We start from the raw sequence: 16363 nt of genomic DNA on the forward strand, positions 1-16363 counted from the left end.
AGTGTGTATGCCCAGCAGTGGGATTGCTGGGTCATAAGGGAGTTCTATTTGCAATTTTTTAAGGAATCTCCACACTGTTCTCCATAGTGGCTGTACTAGTTTGCATTCCCACCAACAGTGTAGGAGGGTTCCCTTTTCTCCACACCCTCTCCAGCATTTATTGCTTGCAGATTTTTGGATCACAGCCATTCTGACTGGTGTGAAGTGGTACCTCATTGTGGTTTTGATTTGCATTTCTCTGATAATGAGTGATGTTGAGCATCTTTTCATGTGTTTGTTAGCCATCCGTATGTCTTCTTTGGAGAAATGTCTATTTAGTTCTTTGGCCCATTTTTTGATTGGGTCGTTTATTTTTCTGGAATTGAGCTGCATAAGTTGCTTGTATATTTTTGAGATTAGTTGTTTGTCAGTTGCTTCATTTGCTATTATTTTCTCCCATTCAGAAGGCTGTCTTTTCACCTGGCTTAGAGATTCCTTTGTTGTGCAGAAGCTTTTAATTTTAATTAGATCCCATTTGTTTATTTTTGCTTTTATTTCCAGAATTCTGGGAGGTGGATCATAGAGGATCCTGCTGTGATTTATGTCTGAGAGTGTTTTGCCTATGTTCTCCTCTAGGAGTTTTATAGTTTCTGGTCTTACATTTAGATCTTTAATCCATTTTGAGTTTATTTTTGTGTGCGGTGTTAGAAAGTGATCTAGTTTCATTCTTTTACAAGTGGTTGACCAGTTTTCCCAGCACCACTTGTTAAAGAGATTGTTGTTTTCTTTATTTCTATTTCATTTATTTCTGCTCTGATCTTTATGATTTATTTCCTTCAACTAACTTTAGAGATTTTTGTGCTCCTTTTTCTAGTTACTTTAGGTCTAATGTTAGGTTATTTGATGTTTTTCTTTTTTTCTTGCTGTAGGCTTATATTGCTATAAACTTCCCTCTTAGTGCTGCTTTTACTGCATCCCATAGGATTTGAGTTGTCAGGTTTTCACTGTCATACATTCCTAGATATATTTGTATTTCTTCTTTGATTTCTTCAATGACCTGTTGGTTATTCAGAAGGGTATTGTTTAACGTCCATGTGTGTGTATATTTTATAGTTTTTTTTTTTTCCCCTATAGTTGATATCCAGTCTTATAGCATTTTAGTGAGAAAAAAATGCTGGATACAATTTCCACTTTTTAAAATTTACCAAGGCTTGATGCAGCATGTGATCTATCCTGGAGAATGATCCCTGTGGGCTTGAGAAAAAAGTGAATTCTACTTCTTTTGGATGAAATGTCCTATTATATCAATTAAATCCATTTGGTCCCATGTGTCATTACAGGCTTTTTTTTTTCTTATTAATTTTCTGTCTGGATGATCTGTCCATTGGTGTGAGTGGGGTGTTAAAATCACTCATCATTATTATGTTGCTGTCAATTTCCCCTTTTATATTTGTTAGCATTTGCCTAATGTCTTGAAGTCCTCCTATGTTGGGTGCATATATATTTATAATTGCTATATACTCTTTTGGATTGATCTGTTGATCATTTTGTAGTGTCCTTCCTTATCCCTTGCAACAGTCTTTAAAGTTTATTTTATCTGATATTAGTATTGTTACTCTTTATTTCTTTTGATTTTCATTTGTATGGAACATCTTTTTCCGGACACTCACTTTCAGTCTGCATGTATCCCGAAGTATGAGGTTCATCTTTGTAGACTGCATACATAGGGGTCCATTCAGACAGTCTTTGTCTTTTGGTTGGAGCATTTCACTCATTTACATTTAAGGTGGTCATTGATATATATGATCTACCATTTATTTTATCAATTTGACTTTGTTTTTGTATATCTTTTTTCTCCAATTTTCTCTCTAAAGAAATTCCTTTGGCATTTGATGTGAAGCTGGATTTGTGGTGCTGAATTCTATCAATTTTGCGTATCTTTAAAGCGTTTAATTTCTCAAGAATATCTGAATGAGACCTTTGCAGGATACAGTAATCTTGGTTGTAAGTTTTCTCCTTTCATCACTTTAAGTATATCCTGCCACTCCCTTCTGCCATGCAGAATTTCTCTTGAAAGATAAACTATTAACGTTATGGGGATCTTCTTGTACATTATTTGTTGCTTTTTCTTTGATTATTTTAATATTTTTTTTCTGTTTAATTTTTATTAGTTGATTATTATGTGTTTGGGTGTATTTCTCTTTGGATTTATCCTGTGTGGGACTCTCCGGGCTTTCTGGACTTGGGTTGCTCTTTCCTTTCCCATTTTAGGGAAATTTTCACCTATAATCTCATATATTTTCTCATACCCTTTCATTTTCTCTTCTTTTTCTGGGACTCCTATAATTTAAATGTTGGTTTACTTAATGTAGTCCCAGAGGTCCCTTAGACTATCCTCATTTCTTTTCACTCTTTTTTCTTGATTCTGCTATACTTCAGTTATTTCCACATTCTATCATCCAGAACATTTATCCATTTTTCTGCCTCAGTTATTCTGTTATTGGTTTCCTATAGTGTATTTTATATCTCAGTTATTTCTTGTTCATTGCTGATTGTCTATGTTTTATTTTTTCTATGGGCTTGTTATCTTCACAATCCATATAGGTGCTAAGTCACTTCAGTTCAGTTCAGTTCAGTCACTCAGTCACGTCTGACTCTTTGCGACCCCATGAATCACAGCACGCCAGGCCTCCCTGTCCATCACCAACTCCCAAAGTTCACTCAGACTCACGTCCATCGAGTCAGTGATGCCATCCAGCTATCTCATCCTCGGTCGTCCCCTTCTCATCCTGCCCCCAATCCCTCCCAGCATCAGAGTTTTTCCAATGAGTCAACTCTTCGCATGAGGTGGCCAAACTATTGGAGTTTCAGCTCTAGCATCATTCCTTCCAAAGAAATCCCAGGGCTGATCTCCTTCAGAATGGACTGGTTGGATCTCCTTGCAGTCCAAGGGACTCTCAAGAGTCTTCTCTAACACCACAGTTCAAAAGCATCAATTCTTCAGCACTCAGCCTTCTTCACAGTCCAACTCTCACATCCATACATGAGTACTGGAAAAACCATAGCCTTGACTAGACGGACCTTAGTCGGCAAAGTAATGGCTTTGCTTTTGAATATGCTATCTAGGTTGGTCATAACTTTTCTTCCAAGGAGTAAGCGTCTTTTAATTTCATGGCTGCAGTCACCATCTGCAGTGATTTTGGATTCCAAAAAATAGTCTGACACTGTTTCTACTGTTTCCCCATCTATTTTCCATGAAGTGATGGGACCAGATGCCATGATCTTCGTTTTCTGAATGTTGAGTTTTAAGCCAACTTTTTCACTCTCCTCTTTCACTTTCATCAGGAGGCTCTTTAGTTCCTCTTCACTTTCTGCCATAAGGGTGATGTCATCTGCATATCTGAGGTTATTGATATTTCTCCTGGCAATCTTGATTCCAGCTTGTGCTTCTTCCAGTCCAGCGTTTCTCATGATGTACTCGGCATAGAAGTTAAATAAGCAGGGTGACAATATACAACCTTGAGGTACTCCTTTTCCTATTTGGAACCAGTCTGTTTTTCCATGTCCAGTTCTAACTGTTGCTTCCTGACCTGCATAAAGGTTTCTCAAGAGGCAGGTCAGGTGGTCTGGTATTCCCATTTCTTTCAGAATTTTCCACAGTGTATTGTGATCCACACAGTCAAAGGCTTTGGCATAGTCAATAAGGCAGAAATAGATGTTTTTCTGGAACTCTCTTGCTTTTTCTATGATCCAGTGGATGTTGGCAATTTGATCTCTGCTTCCTCTGCCTTTTCTAAAACCAGCTTGAACATCTGGAATTTCACGGTTCACATATTGCTGAAGCCTGGCTTGGAGAATTTTGAGCATTACTTTACTAGCATGTGAGATGAGTGCAACTGTGTGGTAGTTTAGGCATTCTTTGGCATTGACTTTCTTTGGGATTGGAATGAAAACTGACGTTTTCCAGTCCTGTGGCCACTGCTGAGTTTTCCAAATTTGCTGGCATATTGAGTGTAGCACTTTCACAGCATCATCTTTCAGGATTTGAAACAGCTCAACTGGAATTCCATCACCTCCACTAGCTTTGTTCATAGTGATGCTTTCTAAGGCCCACTTGACTTCACATTCCAGGATGTCTGGCTCTAGGTGAGTGATCACACCATCGTGATCATGTCCAACTCTGTGTGACCTTATGGACGGTAGCCTGCCAAGTTTTTCTCTCCATGGGCTTTTTCAGGCAAGAATACTTCAGCAGGTTGCCATGCCCTCCTCTAGGAGATCTTTCCAACCCAAGGATTGGACCTACATCTCTTACATCTCTTGCATTGTCAGGCAGGTTCTTTACCACTAGTACCACCTGAGAAGACCTCTCAATCCATCCTTCCATTCTGTTTATCTATGCCTCCATTTTATTTCCAAAATTTTGGATCATCTTTACTCTCATTACTATGAATTATTTTTCAGGTCGAGTGAAAATATTTTTCAGGTATATTTCATTTGTTTGGTCTTATGAGTTTTAACTATATTCCTTTACTTGATGCCTATTTCTCTGCCTTTTCATTTTGTTTAATTTACTGTGTTTGAGGTCTCTTTTATTTAGCCTAGAAGTTCATAGTTCCTGTTACTTATGCAGTCTGCCCACAGTGTGTGGGCTTGGACCATGCCTTGTGGGGTTGCCCCCTTGAGGGGGACTGGTGCCTGTATTTTGGTGGATGCAACTGTATCTTGTTTCTCTGAAGGGTAATGCCATATCCAGTGCTGTGTTTTGGGGCATCTGTTGGTGTGGTAGGGCTTTGGGTACTCTGTCTACTAATGGGCAACATTGTATTACTGTTTTGTATAGTTTTGCATTAAGTGTCTGACAGTAGATCTTGCTGGCCTTTGGGTTGGGCCTGGTCTTATTGTTGAAATGGAGGTCTTCAGGAGAACTCTTGCTGATTAACGTTGCATGGTGTCAAGAATTCTCTGGTGGTACAAAGTTCTGGAATTGGGTCTCCCACTTCAGAAATTCAGGCCTGATCCTTTACTATAGCACCAAGGATCCACCAGCCACACAGCACAGAAGAGAAAAAGAAAGAAAGAGAGAAAAGGAGAAGAAAGAGTAAAATGAGGGATAAGGAAGTCAAACAAACAAAGAAAAGCATGGACAGATAAAACTTAAAGACAAAAGTTAAAAATAACACTAAACAGACAAGAACTCCCAAAGAGGCTCACAGCCTCAGAAAAAGCAAAGAAGTTAGAAAAAAAGGACAAAAACAGGGACCAAAAAGGAAGAGAGCAATAAACCAATAAAGAAACTCATAAGTGAAAATGAATGCTGGAGGCAGAACTAGATACAACTGAAGTTTGAGATCCCAGAGGGGGATATGCCAGCCAGTTGGCCACCACCAAAGCCTGCTCAAGTGCTAGAGGCAGGGGAAAAGATGCCACTACAGTCCCAATTCCTTTGTCTCTTTTTTTAATCTTTATCTTTTGCCCTACTTCATTCTGTGGAGATTAGCTTGCCCTTTTGGAACTCTAGGGTCTTCTGCCAGCATTCAGAAGGTGTTCCACATGCAGATGTATTTTTGATGTATTTGTGGGCGGGAAGGTGATCTCCATGTCTTACTCCTCCACCATCTTGAAAATCCCCCATGAGCTTTTTCAAGTGCTTTCCTGCAGCTATTAAAATAATCATGCAAATATTTTCTTAAATTTGGTAATGTGTTTTATCCCATGAATTGATTTAAGTACACTGAACTATCCTTGCATCATCCTAGGGATAAGTCTAACTTGATCATGGTGCATAGTCCTTTTTTTTTTTTTTTTTTTTTTCTGCATGCTCTCTAACTAAATTATTGAATATTGAACTAAATTTTTCTTCTGAAAACTTCATGTTATGTATCTAAAACCATAAAATAGTAGAAAAATGTCAAATACTATCTGCTATTTATACAGTGGATAAAAATGTTTTGTATTACAACATTAAAGCAGCATGACATTTTTAATTGTTCAACTAGCTGGCTTCTTTAAGGAGCTACTTCACTGTAGTGTAGGAAACTCTTCCATTCACATGTGACAAGCATCTTGGTAGTATAACAATATATGGTATTGCAAGAAATTAAAATTTTAATATCATAGCTGAAAAGACTTATAAGTGATTATGCCTTCCAAACATCTGTTTTGAGTCATAAGATTGTTCAAATTATTTAGTGTAGATGGTCAACAATTGTTTTTTTTTTTTTTTTTTATTTTAAAATCTTTAATTCTTACATGTGTTCCCAAACATGAACCCCCCTCCCACCTCCCTCCCCATAACATCTCTGTGGGTCATCCCCATGCACCAGCCCCAAGCATGCTGTATCCTGCGTCAGACATAGACTAGCGATTCAATTCTTACATGATAGTATACATGATAGAATGCCATTCTCCCATATCATCCCACCCTCTCCCTCTCCCTCTGAGTCCAAAAGTCCGTTATAGACAGCTGCGTCTTTTTCCTGTCTTGCATACAGGGTCGTCATTGCCATCTTTCTAAATTCCGTATATATGTGTTAGTATACTGTATTGGTGTTTTTCTTTCTGGCTTACTTCACTCTGTATAATCGGCTCCAGTTTCGTCCATCTCATCAGAACTGATTCAAATGAATTCTTTTTAACGGCTGAGTAATACTCCATTGTGTATATGTACCACAGCTTTCTTATCCATTCATCTGCTGATGGACATCTAGGTTGTTTCCATGTCCTGGCTATTATAAACAGTGCTGCGATGAACATTGGGGTACATGTGTCTCTTTCAATTCTGGTTTCCTCGGTGTGTATGCCCAGCAGTGGGATTGCTGGGTCATAAGGGAGTTCTATTTGCAATTTTTTAAGGAATCTCCACACTGTTCTCCATAGTGGCTGTACTAGTTTGCATTCCCACCAACAGTGTAGGAGGGTTCCCTTTTCTCCACACCCTCTCCAGCATTTATTGCTTGCAGATTTTTGGATCGCAGCCATTCTGACTGGTGTGAAGTGGTACCTCATTGTGGTTTTGATTTGCATTTCTCTGATAATGAGTGATGTTGAGCATCTTTTCATGTGTTTGTTAGCCATCCGTATGTCTTCTTTGGAGATGTGTCTATTTAGTTCTTTGGCCCATTTTTTGATTGGGTCATTTATTTTTCTGGAATTGAGCTGCATAAGTTGCTTGTATATTTTTGAGATTAGTTGTTTGTCAGTTGCTTCATTTGCTATTATTTTCTCCCATTCAGAAGGCTGTCTTTTCACCTTGCTGATATTTTCCTTTGTTGTGCAGAAGCTTTTAATTTTAATTAGATCCCATTTGTTTATTTTTGCTTTTATTTCCAGAATTCTGGGGGGTGGATCATAGAGGATCCTGCTGTGATTTATGTCTGAGAGTGTTTTGCCTATGTTCTCCTCTAGGAGTTTTATAGTCTCTGGTCTTACATTTAGATCTTTAATCCATTTTGAGTTTATTTTTGTGTGTGGTGTTAGAAAGTGATCTAGTTTCATTCTTTTACAAGTGGTTGACCAGTTTTCCCAGCACCACTTGTTAAAGAGATTGTCTTTACTCCATTGTATATTCTTGCCTCCTTTGTCAAAGATAAGGTGTCCATATGTGTGTGGATTTATCTCTGGGCTTTCTATTTTGTTCCATTGATCTATATGTCTGTCTTTGTGCCAGTACCATACTGTTTTGATGACTGTGGCTTTGTAGTAGAGCCTGAAGTCAGGCAAGTTGATTCCTCCAGTTCCATTCTTCTTTCTCAAGATTGCTTTGGCAATTCGAGGTTTTTTGTATTTCCATACAAATCTTGAAATTATTTGTTCTAGTTCTGTGAAAAATATGGCTGGTAGCTTGATAGGGATTGCATTGAATTTGTAAATTGCTTTGGGTAGTATACTCATTTTCACTATATTGATTCTTCCGATCCATGAACATGGTATATTTCTCCATCTATTAGTGTCCTCTTTGATTTCTTTCATCAGTGTTTTATAGTTTTCTGTATATAGGTCTTTAGTTTCTTTGGGTAGATATATTCCTAAGTATTTTATTCTTTTCGTTGCAATGGTGAATGGAATTGTTTCCTTAATTGCTTTTTCTACTTTCTCATTATTGGTGTATAGGAATGCAAGGGATTTCTGTGTGTTGATTTTATATCCTGCAACTTTACTATATTCATTGATGAGCTCTAGTAATTTTCTGGTGGAGTCTTTAGGGTTTTCTATGTAGAGGATCATGTCATCTGCAAACAGTGAGAGTTTTACTTCTTCTTTTCCAATTTGGATTCCTTTTATTTCTTTTTCTGCTCTGATTGCTGTGGCCAAAACTTCCAGAACTATGTTGAATAGTAGCGGTGAAAGTGGACACCCTTGTCTTGTTCCTGACTTTAGGGGAAATGCTTTCAATTTTTCACCATTGAGGATAATGTTTGCTGTGGGTTTGTCATATATAGCTTTTATTATGTTGAGGTATGTTCCTTCTATTCCTGCTTTCTGGAGAGTTTTAATCATAAATGGATGTTGAATTTTGTCAAAGGCCTTCTCTGCATCTATTGAGATAATCATATGGTTTTTATTTTTCAGTTTGTTAATGTGGTGAATTACATTGATTGATTTGCGGATATTGAAGAATCCTTGCATCCCTGGGATAAAGCCCACTTGGTCATGGTGTATGATCTTTTTAATGTGTTGTTGGATTCTGATTGCTAGAATTTTGTTGAGGATTTTTGCATCTATGTTCATCAGTGATATTGGCCTGTAGTTTTCTTTTTTTGTGACATCTTTGTCAGGTTTTGGTATTAGAGTGATGGTGGCCTCATAGAATGAGTTTGGAAGTTTACCTTCCTCTGCAATTTTCTGGAAGAGTTTGAGTAGGATAGGTGTTAGCTCTTCTCGAAATTTTTGGTAGAATTCAGCTGTGAAGCCGTCTGGACCTGGGCTTTTGTTTGCTGGAAGATTTCTGATTACAGTTTCAATTTCCGTGCTTGTGATGGGTCTGTTAAGATTTTCTATTTCTTCCTGGTTCAGTTTTGGAAAATTGTACTTTTCTAAGAATTTGTCCATTTCTTCCATGTTGTCCATTTTATTGGCATACAACTGCTGATAGTAGTCTCTTATGATCCTTTGTATTTCTGTGTTGTCTGTTGTGATCTCTCCATTTTCATTTCTAATTTTATTGATTTGATTTTTCTCTCTTTGCTTCTTGATGAGTCTGGCTAATGGTTTGTCAATTTTATTTATCCTTTCAAAGAATCAGCTTTTGGCTTTGTTGATTTTTGCTATGGTCTCTTTTGTTTCTTTTGCATTTATTTCTGCCCTAATTTTTAAGATTTCTTTCCTTCTACTAACTCTGGGGTTCTCCAATTCTTCCTTTTCTAGTTGCTTTAGTTGTAGAGTTAGGTTATTTATTTGACTTTTTTCTTGTTTCTTGAGGTATGCCTGTATTGCTATGAACTTTCCTCTTAGCACTGCTTTTATAGTGTCCCACAGGTTTTGGGTTGTTGTGCATAGTCCTTTTAATGTACTGTTGAATTCAGTTTGATAGGATTTTATTGAGGATTTTTGCATGTGCATTCATCAAAAATATTGACCTATAGTTTTCTTATCTTGCACTTTGTTTGGTTTTGATATCAAAGTGATGCTGTCCTCATAGAATAAGTTTGGAGGTATTTCCTCCTATCCCATGTTTTGGAAGATATTAAGAAGAATTAGTATAAATTCTTTGAATGTTTTGTAGAATTCATTTGTGAAGCATTCTGGTCCTGGGCTTTTCTTTGTTCTGAGATTTTTGATTACTGATTTAATCTCTTTATTTGTTATTGATCTATTCAGGCTTCCTGTTTCTTTTTAATTTACTTTTTGTATGTTATGTTTCTAGGAATTTATGCATTTCTTATAAGTTATCTAGTTTGTTGGCATATAGTTATTGGTAACTGTCTTTTCTGATCATTTTTATTTCTGATGCATCCATTGTAATATCTTATCTTTTATTTCTGATTTTATTTATTTCAGTCTTATGGTACATATGCACTAGTGTCTCCCATCAATTCACTAAATATTTTGAGTACCTATATGTGCCAGACAACAGATTAAGCCAGTAGCTTTGTACCCATTGTAATCCATCTTGCATATCATGGCTAGATCATTTCAACATTCAACATGATCAAGTTATTTTTGAGTTTAAAAATGTATAGTGTTGCACATTCCCCCTACCTCCAACCATTGCCTTCTGAAAAAGGCAGTGGGAGCTGTTTGTCATACCTGGAAAGAGTATCTTATCTTTGACTTACAATTGGAATATGGTGATAAAAGAGCAAACTTATAGTTTATTTTGTTTTAAAATTCGTTATAGTCAATGCATCCCTCTTATTGCCTGTATTTAAGACAGACTATTCTCACTGTCCTCCTCTTTGGTATGTCACTATATTTCATGCTAAATTTCAACTTCTTTAGTTTGACCTTTGTAATAAGGACCATCTCATGCAATTTCTGTAAAGATACTTTAGTATGGCTGACCCCATGCATCATTTTTTGTACTTCCTTACCAGCCCATGCCCCCAACTGACTGGGTTGCTTTTTGCCTTCTGTTCTGCCCATCTAAAACCTACCCGTGTGTCAAGATTAATGCTGTCACACTAGCCCACAGATTTTCTACCCTTGGAATTTATTTCCTACTTTGTCACATAGCTAATATGTATAATTTATATTATGAATTAATTTTCCTATATATGTTTTGTTCTTCAGTGTCAGTGATGTACTAAAGAAGGTCATGAATTGTGCCACATGAAGTGCATTGGCACAAACAGGAGCCAGTTCAATGACAATAAAAAGTAACAGCTTTTACAATAGGAAAAATTAGTCTCCTTGCTGAATGCTGTAATCTGTGTATTCTAGACAATGAGCTCTTTTGATCAGAGGGTCTCACTGCTTTACAAGTCAAATTTTCTTCATTTGATTGTAAAGAATATAGAAGTTCTCAGGAGAAATTCTTAAGATATTGCAGCAAAATTTATAGCAATGTGATACCTGGGTGGTGTGGTGATGGAATATAATTCTACAGACCAAACTGAAATCCCATTTACATACTCTCAATATCATCTGCAGTCTCATTCTCCTTCCTACTGTTGATAATTTGGTGTGTCATCTTCCAGATCTTCTCTCTTTGCTTTGTGTGTGTGTGTGTATGTGTCAGAAAGAGGGAGAGGGATAGAAGGAAATAGCAAGAGAAACAGACACAGAGACACAGAGGTAGATAGTTTGAAGAAATATAAATGAGATCCTACTGTGCATGTGTGTGTGTGTGTGATGCTTAACTATTCAGTAACTTTTTCTTTTCATTTTATAACATTTGATTGTCCATCTTTTGTTTTCAATACCTCCAACTCTTATCTCATTATTCTTAACAGCTAATGTACCAATGTCTGAATATTGAAATTATCAGTAATTGGTATCAAATAATTGGTATTAATACTGAAATTATCAGTAATTTGAATGAATCCTCAAAATGTTGCCTTGGTATTTGCCACAACTGTGAGTCAGAGTGAATGTCATTCTGTTGCCCATTATTTGAAAGTTACACAGTTAATTAAATTAGTAAGCACTTGGAAAGACTGGTAAGTGTTGAGCAGTAAGCTGAAAAACAACATATGCAAACCAGATTGCCACTAGAATTTACTACAACATAAAATAAAATACTCTGGAGCATTTATAAGGAGAAAGGGAAGAATGAGCTAGAGTAAGACAAACCATTAAAATACCAATGCATTTGAACTTCCCTGGGGGTCCAGTGGATAAGAATCCACCTGCCAATGCAGGGACACAGATTTGATCCCTGGTCCAGGAAGATCTCACATGGAACTAAGCCCAAGAGCCACAACTACTGAAGCCCATGCACTATAGGGCCTGTGCTTCATAACAAGAGAAGCCACCTCAATGAGAACACATCACAACAAAAAGTAGCCCCTGCTCACCACAGCTAGAGAAAGTCCATGTGCAGCAACAAAGACCCAGCACAGCCAAAAATAAATAAATAAAAATTTTTTATAATTAATGCAAACAATGCATTGTGAATCTTCCTTGTCACTTATTTATGATTATAGGATTATCATGGTCATTATAGAAGATGGGAAATAGACAAGCACATTAAAAGGAAAACAATCATTACCCTAATCCTATGACCTTAACCATAGTTAATATTTATTTTTTGTTATATACCTTATCTTTTTACTTTAAAATTTTTATTATAAGATACAATATCAAAAAAGATACAATATCATGATTTTTAAAACATTCCAACAATACAGAAAGGTGCAAAGTTAAAAAAGAAATTCCTCTTCTCATTCTCATTCTCACCTTCTGGGTATTCACTTACTATTAATTCCTCTCATAATCGACATTTAAGTGTATTGATCTTGCCTTTTTTCTGAGTATATAAATATGTGTTAGGTGATATATACACCACTATGGGAGTCATATTGTGTTAATGTTCTTTATATTACTTTTTTCACTTAATTTTATATCTATTCATATATATATATGAGCATATATATTCAATATATAGCCCAAGTGCATCTCTTTCAAATAGTTTGACTTGACACTTCTCCTCACCCCATTTCATGCCATTGAGTTTCTGATCTTTCACAGAGAAAGGTCTTAGCTGAGATTCCATTCCAGTGAATCACACATTCTTTCTGTGTGTATGGTTCTATTTCAGATCATTTGTTGGGAAGTATTAGGGAAGGAAATATAGTTACTACCATGTGGTATACTGGAAAATATCAATGATTTGGGTTTGGATCTCAGTTTCATCATTTATTGCCTGTGTTTAAAAGATAAAATGTTTCAAACAACCTTGTGAGATATTTTTATCCCTCTTAAGAGATGAGAAAACAGAGACTCAGCCAGGGAGAAATGACTTATTTAAGGTCACACAGCTAGTATGTATTATAGCCAGGATTTAAACAAAGGCCAGTTTGAGGCACAGCCTATGTGTTTTCCTTTCAACCATCGTGGCTTTTCTTTGGGACTTCAGTATAAGGGAAGGAGAAAAGTCTTTAAAGTGATTGCTTACGTTTTTGACCAAAGCCTTAATAAAAGGTTATGTACTCTGTTATCTTTGCAGTATCCAAACGTCTCTTATCTGACTTCTTTTGTTTTGTCATATTTCCTTTTTTAGGAGAGAAGCCTTATAAATGCACTTGGGATGGTTGCTCCTGGAAATTTGCTCGCTCAGATGAGCTCACCCGCCATTTCCGCAAGCACACAGGCATCAAGCCTTTCCGGTGCACAGACTGCAATCGTAGCTTTTCTCGCTCTGACCACCTGTCTCTGCACCGCCGGCGCCATGACACTGTGTAAGCGGTACAGACTGCACTAGAAGAGCTGCACTGGTCTCTTTTGTGCACACGCCCGTGTCCTATAAGATCATGACCATCTTTTCCTCTTTGACTCAGCTTGCCTGTGGGATGGGATACAGCTCACTAACCCAGACTGACGAGACTGGAGGAAAAGATAGCTGATCTCTCATGGAGACTCCTTATATTCCATCTTCATTTCTTCCCTGTCTCATCACCAATTTTTTTCAACCTCCACATGGGTTGAATTCCAGTGTGGCACCCATGGTTGCCCCCTCCCCTTCCCGTTATGACATAAGACACTTTTCCTACAATAAGAAAACCGGAATCAAATTCAAGGCTGTGAACAAACATGTGCTGCTTTTTTTCTTATTTTTCTCTTGTTATATAGAATTCTTATCCATATTTTTGAATCAATATATCAGTGTGGTTGGTAGTGTCCTAAAATGACTTTTTTCAAGTTCCCAGGCAAAAGAGGGCATAACATTGTAGTTGGTTGATAAGATTTACAGGTATTTGGGTCCTGAGTATAGGGCACATTCTTGGTGAATAAACTGATTCTACCAAACTCAAAGATTGTGTAAAACCAATCCTATTTGTTCTTACATTTTGGTTTTCAGACCGTGCTGGTGCTTCTTGCTTCTTTAGTCCATCAAAAGGAACGAAAGGATCTTCTTGTCCTCCTTTTCATCCTCTTCTTCCTCCTTCTCCTTCAGGATTAAAGATTTTTCTGCACAGTTACATTCTTTGTTATGTTAAACTTGGACGAAATTTTCAAAGCACACACTAACATGCCAGTATGGAAAAACAAATGTTCCAAGAGGGTAAATTGGGCAGTGATAGGAACAAGTAGATCCAAGATGACCCTGTAAACAGAGGGGGACTTTCCTTTGTATAGGATATCAAAAGTGCTGTAATCACAAGCCTCATTCAAAAAACAATCTGTTGAGACAGTGTCTTGAGGTGATAGCTGTACTGTTTATTCTTCTGTTTATATGAAGCTACTGTTATGAACATACTGCATGATGAAAAAAATGACGCAGTGGGGCCATGTTACGCAGAGGTGAGAGGTTAGAAGAAAAAATGTGTTAATTCCATGGTTATTAACATGCATTCCTGTATGTTTCAAATGGAATACAAGAGGCTTTTAGTGAAAAGTATTAATAGCAAACAGAAAGAAATTTGATGTTTTACAACTGCTGTGAACATCTAAGACATTTCTTTTATTCATTATAGCAAGTTGCATAATATACACCCTTGGTTACCTAATCAGACTGCTTTATTATAATGTCTGGGACATAAAACCCTCTGTTTCAGGCGCTGGACCTCAGATCTACCCCCACATGGCAAATTTCCTCTCCCAGGGTGGGGAGGGGGGAGAGCTTTTAATCACTTAATTGTGAACACAGCTTCTCTCCTGGAAAAGATTCTCTTCATATGGTATCCCCTTTCCTTGGCAGATATTTAAGCAGTCTCTCTTGAATACTTTAGGCTACCTCCCAAAGCCATTTATTCTGACTAAATTATAGAATTCTAGTACCAAGAAGGGATCCTATCAGCTATATAGTCCTACCCATCATTAATATTTTGCAGATGAGACAAATATGGGTCAGATTTCTTCCCAAGATGTTTCTTTGAGGTTTTATAGACCAGCACACTCATTCTACCAGGGATCACATTATTAAACCAAATTTTAAAAATTTACATGATTGGTTTCAGTATTTGTCTAATTTTATATGTTATGCTTCAGAAAAATTTAAGCCACTTACAGAATAATTTACAGTTGAATAAATGGTAAGCAAGCTGTGCTTATAGTCACTGATATGTAACATTAGGCACACAATTTTTCTATTCTTAACACTTTCTATAATATCTCAGGTTTGATTTATCTCATTTCAAGCTACAGTGTCTTTCCAGACCATAAATCCTAATAAATTCAAGGACTACCTGTAATTTTCAAAATGATACGTAGATTTTTGCTATTTTAGCCTTGTTATTTTGATATAGGTTTTCCCTTAACTTTTGGTTGCAAGTTCCACACTACAAACTAATTGTTAAAGCATAGGGAGTATCTCCCTATGCAGCTGTAAGACAGGTTGTTAAAAGTGAAACTTACATTGTTAAAGTTACCATCATACATAAGTTAAGCTTATAATTGAGTAGTTGATATGGTATTTCACAGTAGAATCCAAAGACATACTCTGTCTCCAGAGTTTGGATTTGAGACTTCTTTTCAGAGTTTGTAACTGACCTGTGCCCCTCAGACCTCAAAATCTTTTGCATTGGAGCATATGATCTATTTGTAAATAAATACCATGTTCAAATCCTACTAGCTAGGATATTTAACTAGGATTCCAAATATTGGTATCCCAGACATCTTTAAGCTTTTATTCAAATTTTCCCTGCAAAGTAATGAAGGACTTTATTAATGATTTATTAATTGTGTATGGACAGGAAAATATTCTAATCCTATTTTCATTGTCCTCTTCCCTCCAAATAATGATAAAATCTTTACAAATTATTTATATATTCTATAGGAAATATATCAAAATTCATTAAGAATACTTCATGAAGTACAGGTACTCAAATACAATATAGTGCTGTACCACACCAAAAGCACATAGAACTTTGCTAAAAAAAAAAAAAAAAGAACTGTCTCTCAAAGGTAGCATTTGGAATTTATTGAATTTACTGTGCCCACACCAGCAAACTACCATTATGTTAATGGTTGCTTATGGCGTGGAAAATGGCATTGTTCGATAGGGTTGAATAATATCTTGGGGTTTGTTGCAGTGGAATTCATCCATTTGTAGATGATTGGCAGTTGAACATTACTATTGATAATTATTATTGGAAAATTCAGGAAAAAATATTAAGAATATGAACAGCTGAGTACATTAAGTAGAGTGAATTATGTATGGGCAAGACAGAAAGGTTTGTAAGAATAACTTCTTCTTAAATAAGCTTTTTATTTTAAAACAGTTTTAGATTTATAGAAAAATTGTGACAATTGTACAGAGTTTCCCTATACCACAAGCCCAGTT

General features: G+C 36.6%; 1 protein-coding gene across 1 annotated transcript in view; it reads left to right on the forward strand.

The window, feature by feature from the left end:
* KLF8 (KLF transcription factor 8) overlaps nt 1–13323 on the forward strand; it is a 125167-nt gene extending 111844 nt beyond the window's left edge. Inside the window, exon 5 of the mRNA XM_052663577.1 lies at nt 13142–13323. Within this exon, the coding sequence (XP_052519537.1) occupies nt 13142–13323 (182 nt within the window). The remainder of the gene's footprint in view (nt 1–13141) is intronic.
* Nucleotides 13324–16363: the final 3040 nt, after the last annotated feature.

The sequence above is a fragment of the Budorcas taxicolor genome, chromosome X (assembly GCF_023091745.1).
Source record: "Budorcas taxicolor isolate Tak-1 chromosome X, Takin1.1, whole genome shotgun sequence".
NCBI classification, from domain to species: domain Eukaryota; kingdom Metazoa; phylum Chordata; class Mammalia; order Artiodactyla; family Bovidae; genus Budorcas; species Budorcas taxicolor.